Raw genomic sequence first — 15,690 nt, 5'->3', positions numbered from 1 at the left:
GCAAATGTCTTCTCCCATTCAGCAGGATCCCTTTTTGTTTTATTGATGGTTTCCTTTGCTGTGAAAAAACTTTTTAGTTTGATGTAATCCCACATGTTTATTTTTTCTCTTACTTCCCTTGCCCAAGGGGATATATCAATAAAAATCTTACTCCGGGTAATGTCTGTAAACTTTCTTCCTATATGGAAAAGCTCTTCTTGACCTCAACTCATTTTACATTGCTGGATTTAAAATTCTAAAAAATTTAATTAAGGTTTTGGCATCTATGTACATAAGTCTAGCCTATAATTTTTTTGCTGTGCAAGTGCTACCTGATTGTAGTATGAAGATTATACTAACCTTATGAACTGAGATGAAAATCTTTCCGTATTTTTCTATGATATGAAATCAGATGGGAGTTAATTGTCCTTGAAAGTTTGAAATTGAAATGCTACTCATGGATTTTCTTGTGAAAAAGGCACCAAGGCTAAGCAATCACTTTATATTAATTTCTTTTATGGTTCCTGGTCCATGTCAGGCTTCTACTTCTTCCTGGATCAATTTCGGTAATTTATAGTTTCCTTAAAATTGTCCTTTTTACATAGGTGTAAAATCTGTTATATTCTTTTATATCTACAATTATGTTTCTTTCATTCCTGATGCTATTTGTGCTTTGTTTCTTCGTCACATTTGCCAAACATTAGTTTCTTTTACTGGTCTTCGCAATGAACCAGTTTCTGACTTCTTAACCCACTCGTTTTTTTTTGTTTGTTTGTTTCACTGATATCTTCTTCATTATTCCTTTGTTTATACTTTATGTTAGCTTAATTGATCTTCAGAAAGTTTCCTGAGTTAAAACAAACCTTTATATTTATTTTTAATCCTTTTCTAATGAAGCTTCTACTCCTCACATTTTAAAAGCTGCTTTTACTAAAGTCCAAAAGCAATAAAATTTGTTTCCCATGCAGACACTGAATGAATCAAACTGCTTTCTTTGTTGACTTCCACCATTTGGCAATCCATTTATGAAGGCAGCACTTCATAATTTAATCTTTTAAACATTTCAAATAAGTCTCTACACGTCTTCTAAACATTAAGCCTTAAGCCAAATAAAACTAAGAGAATTTACTGAGGAACCACTCAAAAATAAACAAAAGAAGAAAAACCTTAAAATTCTTTGTGTGGAGAAAGCATACAGAAGACAAATGCACATGTGGACCTTCCAAAAACCTGACATGTTTCAGAGGGTTTACCAGTTACCCCTGTATGGGGAAGAGTCAAGCAGAGGACAGTATGAGAACCAGGCTTTGTGAGGAAGATAAGAATCTAATCCCAGTGTTTGTGCTCAGGGCTGATCAAAGACTCTTCTCCAATTCCAACCCAGAGCCATGCTGTGCTGGGAGCCAGGGTTACTGCTGTAAAATCTGCCAAATGAGTGGGAAGAGGCGAGAAGCGGAGAACTGTACAAGTGTTATTTTTACAGGGTTGAATGGATTGACACACAAAGCAATGACAACTGGGCGGTGTCCCTGGTGATTAGAAAGAATGAATGGCAATACTCGTTGGTTATTTGCTCAAACTGATGTTGGACCAACAAAATCAAATCGACAAATCTTGAGTATGTATCTTGAACTTTTACATATGTATACACCCGTGTAATCACCACCCAGATCATTTCCAGGACCGAAGACGGTTCCTTTTGTACACTTTCCCCTGAGTACACCTCTCCTAAGGTAACTACCATTCTGGCCTCTATCACTATGGATTACTTTAGTCTGTTTTTGAAGTTCTTATGCATGGAGTTATATAAGTGAAATATACTCTTTTGTATCTTTCACTCAGTGTCATTCTGTGAGATTCATCCATATTGTTGTATGTCTCAGTAGTATTTGAAAAAATAAACTGCTGCGCAATATACTGTATGACTTATTTATTCCTACTGGTGGGTTGTTTCTCAAATGTTTTTGGCATATATAAATAAAGCTATGAACATTCTTGTACAGTAAGTCCTTACTTAATGCCATCAATAGATTCTTGGAACTGTGGTGAAACAACATAAAACAAAACCAGTATTACCATAAACTAACTAATATAAACAAGAGTTAAGTTCCCACAGCATCTCATTACAACAAAACGACTTTGAATAAAACGATGTTATTTAAGGACTATCTGTCTTCTGGTGGACATAAACATTCATTTCTATTTGGTGTATACTCAGAAGTGGAAATATGTTTAGCTTTAGTAGATACTCCCAAACATATTTCTTAACTTGTACCAATTTACACTTCCACCAGCAATGTAAGAGTTTCAATTGTTTCAAAACTAGGTACTGTCAATCTTTTTCCTTTTAACCATTCTGCACGGTACATAGTAATATCTTATTTTAGTTTGTTTGCATTTGATCGCTATTTATGTTGGTCACCGTTTCATGTTCATTCCCCATTTTGAGATCTAGTTTTATAAAGCATCTGTTCAAGTCTTTGCCTATAATTTAGACAGACTACCTTTTTTGTTTTTGAACTGTAGGCCTTCTTTCAATATTCTGGATTTACATTCACAATAAGATATATATAACAAATACACTTCACTTTTTCACTTTTGGAGGTCTCTGAGGAACAGAAGTTCTTCCTTTTAATTAAATCCAGTGCATCTATTTTCTTTATAACTATGCTTTTTGTGTTTTCAGAAATAATTCCCTATCCATAGTTCATGAAAACAATCCCCTATGATTTCTTTTAGATATCTTATTATAATTTCAACGTGTGAGATAGGCATCCAGGATCATTTTTTTCCCCATCTGGATAAGCAAACGACTCGGACTATTGAGAAGACTTTTTTCTCCCCTGAACTCCATTGGCATCTTTGAAGTAAATCAAGTGGACTCGCACATGTGTGAGTCAGTTTCTGAGTGTCTACCCTTGGGCCAACACAACTCGGTCCTAATTACTGCAGCATTATAGTAAGTCTTGATATCTTATAATACAAATTTTCCAGGTTTGTTATTTTTCTTCAGTATCACCTTGGCCATTCATCAATTTCTACCAAAACCATTGGCTGAGATTCTGAATGAGGTTGCACTGAATTTATAGTTCAGTCTTCAGAAAACTGGCATCTTATCAACACCGAGTTTTGCAACCCACAACATATCTTTTCATTTATTTAAGCTTACTTTCATTTCTCCCAGAAATGTTTTGTATTTTCAGTGTAGAGGGTCGTGCACATCTTCCAGATATTTCAGGAATTTCTTTGTTATAGAAATGGGCTATTCTAAAATTTTGTTTTCTATTTCTCTTTTGCTAAGTATATATAGGTATCATTGATCTTCCTATATTGACCTTATATTCAGCAATCTTGCTAATTCACTTATAGTTTCTAATAGTTCCAATATTCTTCTGGAGTGTCTGTGTACACCATGTCATCTATAAATACTAGCAGTTTTATTTTTCCAATCTGGATACCTTTTTATTTTCTCCTTATTGCACCGGGATCTTCAGTACAATGTTGAACTGCAGTGAACACACTTGTCACCTTTTTCTTTCAGTGGGAAAACATTCACTATTTCATCATTACTATGATTGCTATCGATTTTTGTAGATACTCTTTAATATATTAAGAAAGTCCCCTTTTATTCCTAGTTTCCTGAGAGATTTTTAACGTGGGTCATGTGATTTGTCTCCTTTATTGTGTAGATGTGGTGAATTACATTGGTTGATTTACAATGGTTAAACATAATAACATTCTCCTTGATCATGATGTGTTGTTCTGTAAGTGTTATTACTGGATTCAATTTGCTAATATTTTGTTCAGGATTTTTATATCTATGCCCATAAGAAACATTGGAATGTATTTTTTCTTTCTTGTCATTGATTTTCGCTCTTTCCTTTATTTCCTTCTTTCTACTTCCTTTGGATTCAATTTCCTTTTCTTCTTCTAGCATCTTGAAATAGAAGTCTGGAGAGCACCAATTTTCAATTGTTCTTTCGTACTATAGGCATTTAAAGCAATACATTTCTAAGAACGGTTGCAGTAACCTCCCATAGTTTTTGATATTTGTAGTTTTATTATCATTCACCTAAAATATTTTCTAATTTTCTTTGTGATTTCTGATTTGACCTGTAAGTTACATGAAAATGCACTGCTTAATTTCCAAATACATGAAGATATTCTAATTATTTGTGACTGAATTTTAGTTTAAGTCCACAGTGTTCAAAGAACATTTATTGTCTGATTTCAGTCTTTTAAAATTTGTTACAACTTGTTTTATGGCCTAACCCAGGGGTTGGCAAATATAACCACAGGCCAAATCCAGTCCACTGCTTATCATCATGAGAACGTGAACAGATGGCATATTCTGCAGTAGTGTATATGGCACCATATACTAATTAAACCAAAATGAAGTATGTTGTTCCAATCTATGTCCTTACTTACTTTTCTATCCTTATTTTATCAGCTACTACAAGTTTTTTTCAAAATCTCCAATTATCTCTACTATTAGTTTTGTCCCCTCTAGCTCTATGTATATGTGTGTGCACATGATTTTGGCATACAAATCTAGGAATGTTCCATATTTTCTGTTGAATTGACCTATTGATCATAAACATCTCCATCTCTCATGATACTCCTTGCCTTAAAGAGTACCTTACCCGACAGTGATTTCACCATATCAGGTCTCATTTGGTCAGTCTTTGTACACTATCTTTTGCCATCTTATTAATTTCAACCTTTTTGTGTCCTTATACCTAACATTTATATCATGTGTACCTCATGCAGCAGTGTTTTGTTTAATCTACTGTGCCAACATTTGTCTTTTAACTGGAATATTTAGATCATTTACATTTAATGCAAATGAAGCCCCATTTTTCTATTTCTTTTCCAGCTGTCCCACTGATTCTCTGCTGCTTTAGTCTTCCTTTTTACTTTCTTTTACGTTAGTCAGTATTTCTTTATTATTCCAGCATAGCTTTTTAATTTTATCTTCTTTTATTGTCCTTTCAGTGGCTACCCAAGAGATTACAACATGCAAGTTTTATTTATCAGTATATTTTAATATTTTTACCACATCCAAAACAATGCGCAGGCCACACAACAATAACTTTATTTACTCATCCTGGCTTTGTGCTATGGCTACATGGCTTACTTTTACATATGTTATAAATATCACAAAATATTGTTGTTGTCACTTGAAATAATCAATATTCTCTTATACTTATTCATATATATTTACCCTTTCTAGTGGTCTTCACTCTTTTCTTTAGTTCCACGCTTCCATCTGGATCACTTCCTTTAACCTGAAGAAGTCCCCTTGGTACCTCATGTAATACCATTCTGATGGCAATAAAAAGCCTTCAGCTTTATTTCTTTGGATTAAAACATCTTGATTTTGTCATCATTTCTGAAAGATATTTTCAGCCAGGTAAAGAAATCCAGGTAGGCTTCCCACCCCACCCCATCCCCTTCAGCACCTTATATATGTTATTGCATTATCTTCTAGTTTTAATAATTTTTTGTAAAGTCAGCTGTCAGTCTTATTATGACTCCTTTGAAGGAAAATGTCCTGTCTTTTTAAACTGCTTTTAAATTTCTCTTTATCTTTGATTTTCAGTAACCTGACTATAACAGTCTGATATGTTGTTTGTCGTGTACATTTTTGTGTTTATCCTGTTGGGCTTACTGAGCTCCTTGACTCAGTGAGCTAAAGTTTCTTGTCTGATTTGGAAAATTCTCAGCCATTTTTTCTTCAAATATTTCTCTTGACCCTTCTTCCTCTCTCCTCTTCTGGGATTCAAATTTCATAGATTTCAGAACTTATGTCCCACAATCTCTTACACTCTGTTTTGCATACTCTTTTTCTCTCTGTGATTCAGTTTGGATATTTTCTATTGATTTGTTCCTGAGTGTTCTCTTCCTGACTCTGGCGTATATAGTCTGGTTTTTATAATCCTTCTAAGTAATTCTCAAATTCACATATTATATTTTGCAGTCCAAAATACCTATTTGGTTCTTTTTTTAATTGACAGTTAACTACTGGATTCTTTATCTTTTCATACATTTATTTTTGTTTTAACATATTCATTACTTATTTTGAATTCCACCAACAACTTATTGGCCAAAATTAGTCACATGGCTCTACCCAACCACAACAGGCCAGGCGTGCTATTCTACCTTGTTTGGGAAAGGTATAGAGATAGAAATATTTGGGGAACAGCATTAATAATTACCACACTTGGCTAGGATTACATTTAAATATGTGTCAGCCTGGGTTTAAATACAGGCATTTCGGATTCCAAATACTTCTGGTCTTTGTATGAAAATTTCTTCAGAGGGCAAATTTATTATGAAATTAAATTTTTTTCTAATGTTTAAACTAGGGAAATTTGGCTTTCTTTTCTAATCTTTGAATGGAAAATGAACACTGAACATAGTAAGTAAAAGCTCATGATGAATTAACTGCAACAATCTATGTTTTCAAAGCTTTTAAATTAAGATCTAATCTATATGTGGAAACATGACAAATCATGAGTATACTGTTCAATGAACTATCCCAAAGTAAAGACAGCTTTGTATCCATCCGCTCCGTCAAGAAACAGAACATCACCACTACCCCACAGGTCTCTCTCATACTTACAATAATTATCCTCTTTTTCTTCCCCAAAGGTAACCATTTCCCTTACTTCTAACATGGTATGGTAATTTTGCCTGTTTGGACTTACAGATAAATAGAATCACATGTTAGAAATGCTTTTGAGTCTGGCTTCCTTCACTTCACATTATGTTCATGATTCATCCACATTATAGTGTGTAATTGTAGTTGGTTCATTTTATTTCTATATAGTGTTCCATAAAGACATCATAATATATTTACCCATTCATTCTATTCTTATTTGATGCTTGGGTTGTTTCTACTTCAGCACTATCTCTAACGATGATCTATCTATTCTCCTGTACATTTATTCAGTGCATATAATACAAGGTCTGACAATTAAGTTTGCGAAATTGTTGCAACGATGTTGCTAACCTTTTTTTATATCAGAGGGATTATTCATTACGAGTTTGTACCAACAGGACAAACAGTTAACCAAGTTTACTATTTGGAAGTGCTGAAAAGGCTGTGTGAAAAAGTTAGATGATCTTAACTTTTTGCCAACAACTCATGGCTCTTGCATCACGACAATGCACCAACTCACATGGCACTGTCTGTGAGGGAGCTTTTAGCCAATAAACAAATAACTGTATTGGAACACCCTCCCTACTCACCTGATCTGGCCCCCAGTGACTTCTTTCTTTACCCCGAAGATAAAGGAAATGTTGAAAGGAAGACATTTTGATGACATTCAGGATATCAAGGGTAATACGTCAACAGCTCTGATGGCCATTCCAGAAAAAGAGTTCCAAAATGGCTTTGAAGGATGGACTCGGCACTGGCGTCAGTGTATAGCTTCCCAAGGGGAGTACTTTGAAGGTGACCATAGTGATATTCAACAATGAGGTATGTAGCACTTTTTCTAGGATGAGTGTGCAAATTTAATTGTCCAACCTTGTATGCATGTACCTCTGAAACTGCTTGGCCAAAGGTCATATTTAACATTTCCAGATACTCCCAATTTCCAGGAATATAATTTGCAGAATGAAATGGGGTTAGTACAACAAAGGAACTGATTTATTAATTTTATTTAATTTGAATTAACAGAAATTTAAATTTAAAAGCTGATACTGTATTCAGTTAGTGGAAGACTTTTAAGGTAATTTGAAACAACTTCAATATGTAAGTCTACTTCTTCAAACCTAAATTTTATGAAACCTACATATAGAGGGAGGTATTTCTGATGAAAATTTAGTGTCTGAATTGGGGTGGCCAGTAAATGAAAAATCACAGTGGATTTCAAAGATTTAGTTTTTTATAAAAGTAAAATCTGGATTTTTTTTTACATTGAAGATATGTTCAAATAATAATATTTGGATAAATAGGTGTCATGAAGGGTGGCATGCGGGGTCTCAGCTCCCGCTCCCCACATAAGAATGCAGGATATGGTGAGGCCAAAAAGGAACACCCACGGAGCCATAGATAGGGGAGTCATACCACTATAGTCTCACTGGCAGCTGGGTTGGACACACAGGAAGCAGGAGCCACACGATCCGCAACCTGGCGTCCACTTCTCTGCCAACCAACCTCACTTGCTAACTGCAATCCACGCTTGCTAGCTCAGCCACCATTTTCTTGCTAGCCCCTATTTGCTGCTAGCGCAGCCACAGCGGTTATATTAGTGGCCAATGGCTCATTGGTTACAGCTGACGGCCAACTAGCCACAGCTGATGGCCATCCAATCACAGTTGATGGCCATTTACTACCTGAGCCAGCACCTTTCCATGTGAGGCCGAGAGCCTGGAAACTGCACTCCTGGCTCTGTCCCCACAATAGAATTAAAAAATATTCATAAAATAAATGTCACCTGCTTCTTTTCACGTTTTTAAAATATGGCTACCAGAACATTTTAAATTACATATGTTGCTTACATAATATTTCTACTGGATCGTCTACTCCACCCCATATATAAATAAACAAAAGAGTTGAAAACTCGAAAATACACAGCCTGTAAAGTATGGATATGTTGGTTGCAAAAATGGTACAAGATATTTGTTACATAAAGCTACTCTAGTCCAGCAGAGAAGTCCCCAATTTAGATATAGGTGTGCCTTCTAAAAGAGAAAACCTTAACCCTGTTTAAAATAAAATGCACACTGACTATAACATACAAAAAGACTGTTAGTAACGAAAGATTAAACAAAGTCTTGTTGACTAGTGATTTTAATCATATATACTGTTTCAAAACCAGTGAATTCAGAAAACAAATAACCTTACACACACACACACACACACACACACACACACACACACACACTCTTCTACGCCCAAAACAACTGTCAATAGAGCATCCTCATCCAGAGTTAAATACAATGACCTGAGTTTGGTCTTTCTTTCAATTATATATTCTTAACAGGTGAGGGATGAAGGGGGGGCGAGGAGGGAGCCTGGTGCTGGTCACAGACTTTACTAAATAAATAATACACATGTACTAGTTAGTCTAACTATCTAATAAGCTTATTATATCATAACAAAATGGAACGGCCTCTGAGTGAGAAAGGAAGAGCCAGACAGCATGAAGCGGTACAGACAGAGTGGAAGGGTCCCCTCCTGGATTCACTAGCTGAAACCCCACAGCAAATCCTGCCCCACACCACAGCACCCTTCTGCACCTCCTCGAGCGGTGGTTATCTGCGTTTTCCTGTAGGACAAGTGAAACACTTTGTTATCCCACTCCTCAACAGCTGACATGGCTTGACAGGTAGTCGTGGCCTTACTGGGCTGCTCAGGAAGGCTGTGGAAATCCTGGAAAAGACACGGGGGGGCGGTACTCCGCTTTTGACACCAGCCACCCAGGCTGCATCTGCACCTTACCATCTTCAGAAAGCAAAATAAACCCTGAGCGTGACAAACCTCTCATCCCAGCCCTGCCGCTCGGCAGGTGTATGGGCAGGCGGGCCAGCTCCCAAAGCAGGCGACTTACCCATATCCAGGGCCTGGTGACACCTGAGCAGCGCGGCCTCGGGCTGCTGCTGGCGCTGCAGACCCCGCGCCTGGCCGGCCAGCCTGCGAACGCGGCCCTCGTCCGGGAAGCACTTCTCCAGCAGGCTGCTCAGCACCACGTTGACGCGCCGCGCCTGCGGCCGCCCCAGCCCCGCTCCAGGCATCGCCTGCACCCTGTGAGCCCGCTCGGCAGGGTCACCGGCTCGTGGAGCAGCCGCTGGCAGTGCGGGCAGCCGAGCAGGTCACGGGGTGCCCCGCCGGCAGGCGCCGGCCACTGACCCAGGGCGCGCGCCAGGCCGCCCGTCAGCTCCCCCAGCTCCTCGGGCCGCAGCGCCTTCAGCCGCGCGGCTCCGCGCAACGCGCCCAGGGCCTCGGGGAGCCGGCCGGCGCGGGCCGACGCGTCGCCCAGGCGCAGGCACAGGTCGTGCTCGGGCTGCGGCAGCCCGGCCAGCACGGAGCGGAAGAGCTCGGCGGCCTCCTCGTACTGGCCCGCACGGAAGGCCTCGTCGCCCTTCTCTATCCGCTTAGCCAGCGGTTCCCCGTGGTCGCCGCCGGGACACGGGGATGGCGGCGGCGGGACCGGTTCGGGGCTCATAACCGCGGGGCTGCGCCCGGGCAGGCCCAGAGAGAGGGCACCGAGGAGGGACCTGTTCGGCCGCCTTCGCGGAGAGCACACGCGTCTGGGGGCGGCGCGCTCGAGCCGCGGCGGCCACAGCGGGGGCGGGCGCAAGGTGGGAGCCTGTCCCCGCGCGGCGTGGGCGGCCGGGCCCGGCCCACGCGAGGACTTCGACTCGCTGCACTGCCTTATGTAATCCAGTCGCCGGTGGGAACGCGACGACCCGCTCGCCCGGGCAGCATCTCCTGCACACCCGCCCCTTCCTCGCCTCGGGCGGCCCCGCGCCTGTGGGCGTGCGTGTTCTCTCCCCGCCGCCCGGGCCGCTTCCCCTGAGCCGCAGCGCGGCGCCTGGAGCAGGTGTGTGGGCGACCGGGTACCCACCCCTCCGGCCCTGTCACATGAGCCTGTCCCTCGGGGCCTGGCCTCCAAGACAACCTGTGGCTGTGAGGATAAAAAGACAACCAAGGACACGTTCCCAAGTGCATCTCGTAGTCCTAGCGCTGAGGTAGGAAATTGTCTTAAATGGTGGGAAACCTGAAGTCGGCACTGAACGGATCTCATCACAAGCTTCTCTGAACGGAGCTCTCAATTTAGACAGGGACGTTTCAGAACTCTGATGTAGACAGACCAGTCATTTTAATAGAGAACGTGAAGAGATACCAAAATAGGTGCTGAAAGAGGAGGAATTTGAGAGATGGACAAATGTATTATTCCTTGGATTAGGAAGCAGAAAGAATTTTTAAATGTCTCCTGACGTGGAGTACTCCAGATAGAAACTGCTGGAAGGAGGGAGTTAAAAGCCACATTGGTGTATAAGCAAGGACTAAAAATGTCCCTTCTGCGCTCATAAACCAGTTTTTAGAAGCATCATACGTAGCCTGCTCTTCTCTCCCCAATGTTCCACCATCTACTTTATTCTATGTACTTGAATACAATAAAATGCATTACAATGTTACAGAATCATACTGTTCATTATTTCTAGTCGAAATTTCCATATTCTAAATTTGTGGTGTTTTTCCATATCTAAAACTGATGGCTCAAGAAAATATAAAATACTTTGAATAAATCCGTTTGGGAAAAGGAGAAATGCCTCATTAAATGATGAGAGAGAATTTTAGACCATTCCTAAAAGGGTACAGCGAACAACTTTGGCCAACACTGTATTCCTGCAATAAAGAAACAATGCAGGGCACACCACTAGTCCTTTCCATGAACGATTGCTCCCCTAGCTGTCTATTCTGACTAACAGCTGCAGTCAAACTAGGTTTGGATATGTTTCTTATCATTGAATTATCTCAAATTCTCTTTTCACTTTTGGGGTTTGGATTTTTTTTAATCGATTTTTTCCATATAGTAACAATTCACTTATGAGCATATATATTTGAAGATTGCTTATCCAACAAATTCACAACATACAACCAGGAGCTAGGAGGAAAACACTTCTGAGTAGTTAAATTGGTGCAGCCAAGACTATACACTAAAGATTACGAAACCTTTGATCTCAGATCCTATTTGTTCTTATTTTAGACAAGTTTCTAGCAAGAGAACAGAAAGGAGAAGATTGTTGGAAGTGTGCCTGCCAGGAGCAAGAAGTATTTAATGCAAAAATAGTAATGTATTGTGAGGTTTATAATATATAGAAACAAAATGTTTAACAAAAATAGCACAAAATCCAGAAGAGAAACAGAAGAATACTGCTGTAAAGGAACCACCTAAATAACACAAATAACTAGAGCTAAAAAGCCAACAAAGGAGATTAAATAAAGTTATGTTTTAAAACTCTATTAATTCAAAAGAAAGCGGAAAAAAAGGGAAAACAAAATACAGATGAGACAAACAGAAAACAAATAGCAAGATGGTAGTGTAAATTCAACTGTGTCAATTAATGTTAATTAAATATTAATGGTCTGACCACCATAATTAAAAGACAAAGATTGTCAAATTGTATCCAAAGATCCAAATATATGCTGCCTACCAAAAAACTCACCTTGAATAAGAAGATACAAATAAGTTAAAGGTAAAATGATAGAAAAAGATGTTCCATCATAACCCTTATCAAAATAAAGCAAGAGTGACTATATTGATATTTGACAAAGTAGATGTCATATCTAGAAATATTGCTAGGAGAAAAGATGACCATTTCACAATGATAAAGGGATCAACTGGTCAAGAGGACATAACAATCCTAAATAGGCATGTACCTAATAATAAAATTTCAAAATATATGAAGCAAAAACTGACAGAATTGTAAGGTGAAATAGATAAATTCATAACTATAGTTAGAAATTTCAATACCCCTCTCCTAACAATCAACAGAACATGTATACTGAAAATCAGTAAGGATATAGAAGACTTAAGCAGTACTATCAACCAAATGGCTGATGTTTATAGAACATTCTACCCAATAACACTAGAACATACATTCTTTTCAAGTGAAACACTTACCAATATAGGACATATTTGAGCCATGAAACAAGTCTCAATAAATATAAAAGGATTCAAGAAGTCAAGTCATAGAAAGTGTGTTCTCTGACCACAGTCTATTGAAAATAGGAATCAGTAATAGAAAAGTATCTATAAAGTCCTCACATATTTGGAAACTAAAGAGCACACCTCTAAATAGCCTGTGAAATGAATAATTGGATTTCTATATACTAGCAACAAGTGGAAATTGAAATTTAAAAACAATACCATTTACAATATCATAAAAAGCATGAAAAACTTTAAGGATAAATATGAAAATATATATATATATATATAAGACCTACACACTAAAAACTATAAAATGTCACTGAGAGAAAACGAAGAAGACCTAAACAAATCAAGAGATACACAGTGTTCAAGGATCAGAAGACTCAATATTGTTCAAAATGTCAATTCTCCCCAAATTTATCTATGGATTCAACTCTGTATCAATCAAAATCCCACCATGTCTTTTTGTAGAAATTGACAAGCTGATTCAAAAATTCATATGAAAATGCACAGCACCTGAAATATCCAAAGCAACTTTGAAGTAGAACAAAGTAGTCTCCAAGACTCATAAAGCTACAGTAATCAAGACAGTGTGGTTCTGGCATCAAAATAAACAAGTAGATCAATAGGACAGGGTAGAGATTTATATATGGGTAGAGATTTACAGGATATATATATATATATATATATATATATATATATATATGCAATTGATTCTCGACAAAGGCTGTTCAGTGGAGAAAAAATAGTATTTTCAACCAACGATGCTGGAATAATTGGGAATCTATTTGCAAAAAGAAGGAGGAAGGGAAGAAAAAACTGATCTATAACCTAGCATCTTACATGAAAATTAACTCCAAAAGGATTATTGACCTAAAAGTAAAAACCATAGAACTTCTAGGAAAAGAAAACACTGCATAAGCGAGAATCTTTGTGAACTAGGATCTCAGATATAACAGCAAAATCAGGATTCATAAGAGAAAAATAAAAGAAAGGAGAAAGGAGCCCCTTACATCCGGGAACTGGCCTGCCACTCACAAGGCCTCAGTATTATTACAAAGACGGCCTGATGCTCACAACTAGTTAATGCTGTTCTCCTGTTGGACACAAACAACCTCACAGAACATCAACATCAGACAAAGTCACCCTGATTCCACCATAAAGTGAGACAAAAACAAGGTCACTGTGCATACCACAAAATATCAACCATCCCCCTCTCTCAGCTAAAATGAATAATTACTACTTCTTTATCAATTACAGTTTTATTCTCACTCTGGTTTGCCCTCCTTATAAATAACATTTATTGAGATACCCAATCATAGAATTGCATCCGCTTTCTGACAGCACTCAGTTAGATCCCACTTCCTTAGATTTTCCTCAAAATTACCCACCCAAAGCCCAAACTCCACAATAGGTTCTTTCTAATACCCTCTTACCAAGACTCCCCATGGTTCCCCATGGTAAGCGTTCTCCCTCACTGAAATGAGCAATAAACCAAACTATATATACTATCCAGTGTTCCTGGTGGTTTGGGGCAGTAGGGTATTAATGAATTGGTAAGTTAGATGCACCAACATTGAGAACTTCTGCTCTTCAAAGATACTGTTAAGATAGTCCACACACTTGAAGAAAACATTTATAAGTAATATATCTGATCAGTGACTTGTATCAAATATATATATAAAGAACCCTGAAAACTCAACAATAAAAAGACCTATAACTGAATTAAAAACTGAGCTAAAGATTTAAACAGTCAATTAACTACAGAAGATGTATTGATGGCAAATAGGTATATTAAAAGGTGCTCAGAATCATTAGTCCTTACGGTAATCCAAGTCAAACCAAACGAGCTACCACTGCACACCTACTAGAATGTCTACAAAGACTGACAATACCAAGTGTTGTCAAATTCATGGAGCAGCTAGAACTCTCATAAGCTGCTGATGGGAATGTAAAATGGTGCAATCCCTTTGGAAAACAGCTTCACAGTTTTAGTACCCAGCCTTTCCACACTTAGGCATTTATCCAAGAGAAATGAAAACATACGTCCGTTCAAAGACTTGTACATAAATGTTCATATCCACTTTATTTGTAATAGTCAAAAACTGAAAATAATCCAAGTGTCTATCAATAGATGAATGCATAAAAATATAGTGGTCCGCACAGTGGAATCCCACTCAGCAATAAAAAAGAATGAGCTATTGATGCTTTGGATCAACATGGATGAAACCCAAAATAATTATGCTGAGTGAAAGACTCCAGGAAAGAGAGAGTACGTACATATAAATAATTCTACTTATATAAAAATTCCAAAAATGCGAACAATCTACGGTAATAGAAAGCGGATTAATGGTTGTGTGGGGCTGGGAGGAGGGATTACAAAGTTGAACGAGGTAACTTTCAAGAACCATGAGTATATTCATCATCTTGATTGTGTTGATGGTCTCAGGGGTATATTGATGTGTCAAAACTTATAAAATTATACACTTTAAATACTTTATTATATTTCAATTACACCTCAGTAGGGCTGTTTTAAAATCTGTATAGATTTAAAAAAAATTAAAAATGTGTAAATATGTGAGATGCATCTAAAGCTATATCTTGCAGGAAATCATAGCCTTAAATGCTTATATCAGGAAAGAATAAAAACTGAAAAGCAACATACTAAACATTAAACTCAAACAGTTGCGGGGGGAAGTAACAGAAGTAACCCAAAAACTAGTAAGAAAACAAAGGAAAAAACTAGCGAATGGTTCTTATCTTATTTAAAAAAAAAAAAAAAAAGATACAGCTATCAAAAGTCAAGAAAAGTGCGTAAAGGGGCAATAAAATGAAACACTAATTAAGGTGACTAATTAAGTCCAATATATATCTATAATTATAACAAACTTAAACGGACCACACTCACCACTTCATGGTGGAATATGCCAGATTGGGAAAACATCCAGTCCAACTGTATGTCATTTTATAGAGATGCACCTAAATTATAAGGACAAATATACATTAAAAATAAAAAGATGTGAAAAATTAAGGTAAATAC

The 15,690-nt window shown here is 38.0% G+C and overlaps 1 protein-coding gene across 1 annotated transcript in view; it reads right to left on the bottom strand.

Moving 5' to 3' along the window:
* LONRF2 (LON peptidase N-terminal domain and ring finger 2) overlaps positions 1 to 10,157 on the bottom strand; it is a 51,049-nt gene extending 40,892 nt beyond the window's left edge. Inside the window, 2 exon segments of the mRNA XM_088796347.1 lie at positions 9,543 to 9,710; positions 9,713 to 10,157. Coding sequence (XP_088652473.1) covers positions 9,543 to 9,710; positions 9,713 to 10,157 — 613 coding nt within the window.
* Between the last annotated feature and the right edge of the window lie 5,533 nt (positions 10,158 to 15,690).

Source organism: Rhinolophus sinicus, chromosome 2, assembly GCF_057876585.1.
Source record: "Rhinolophus sinicus isolate RSI-liver-muscle chromosome 2, RSI-T2T, whole genome shotgun sequence".
In the NCBI taxonomy this organism is placed as follows: domain Eukaryota; kingdom Metazoa; phylum Chordata; class Mammalia; order Chiroptera; family Rhinolophidae; genus Rhinolophus; species Rhinolophus sinicus.
The sequence above is the reverse complement of the archived record's forward strand: the minus strand, read 5'-3'. Positions and strand labels throughout refer to the sequence as shown.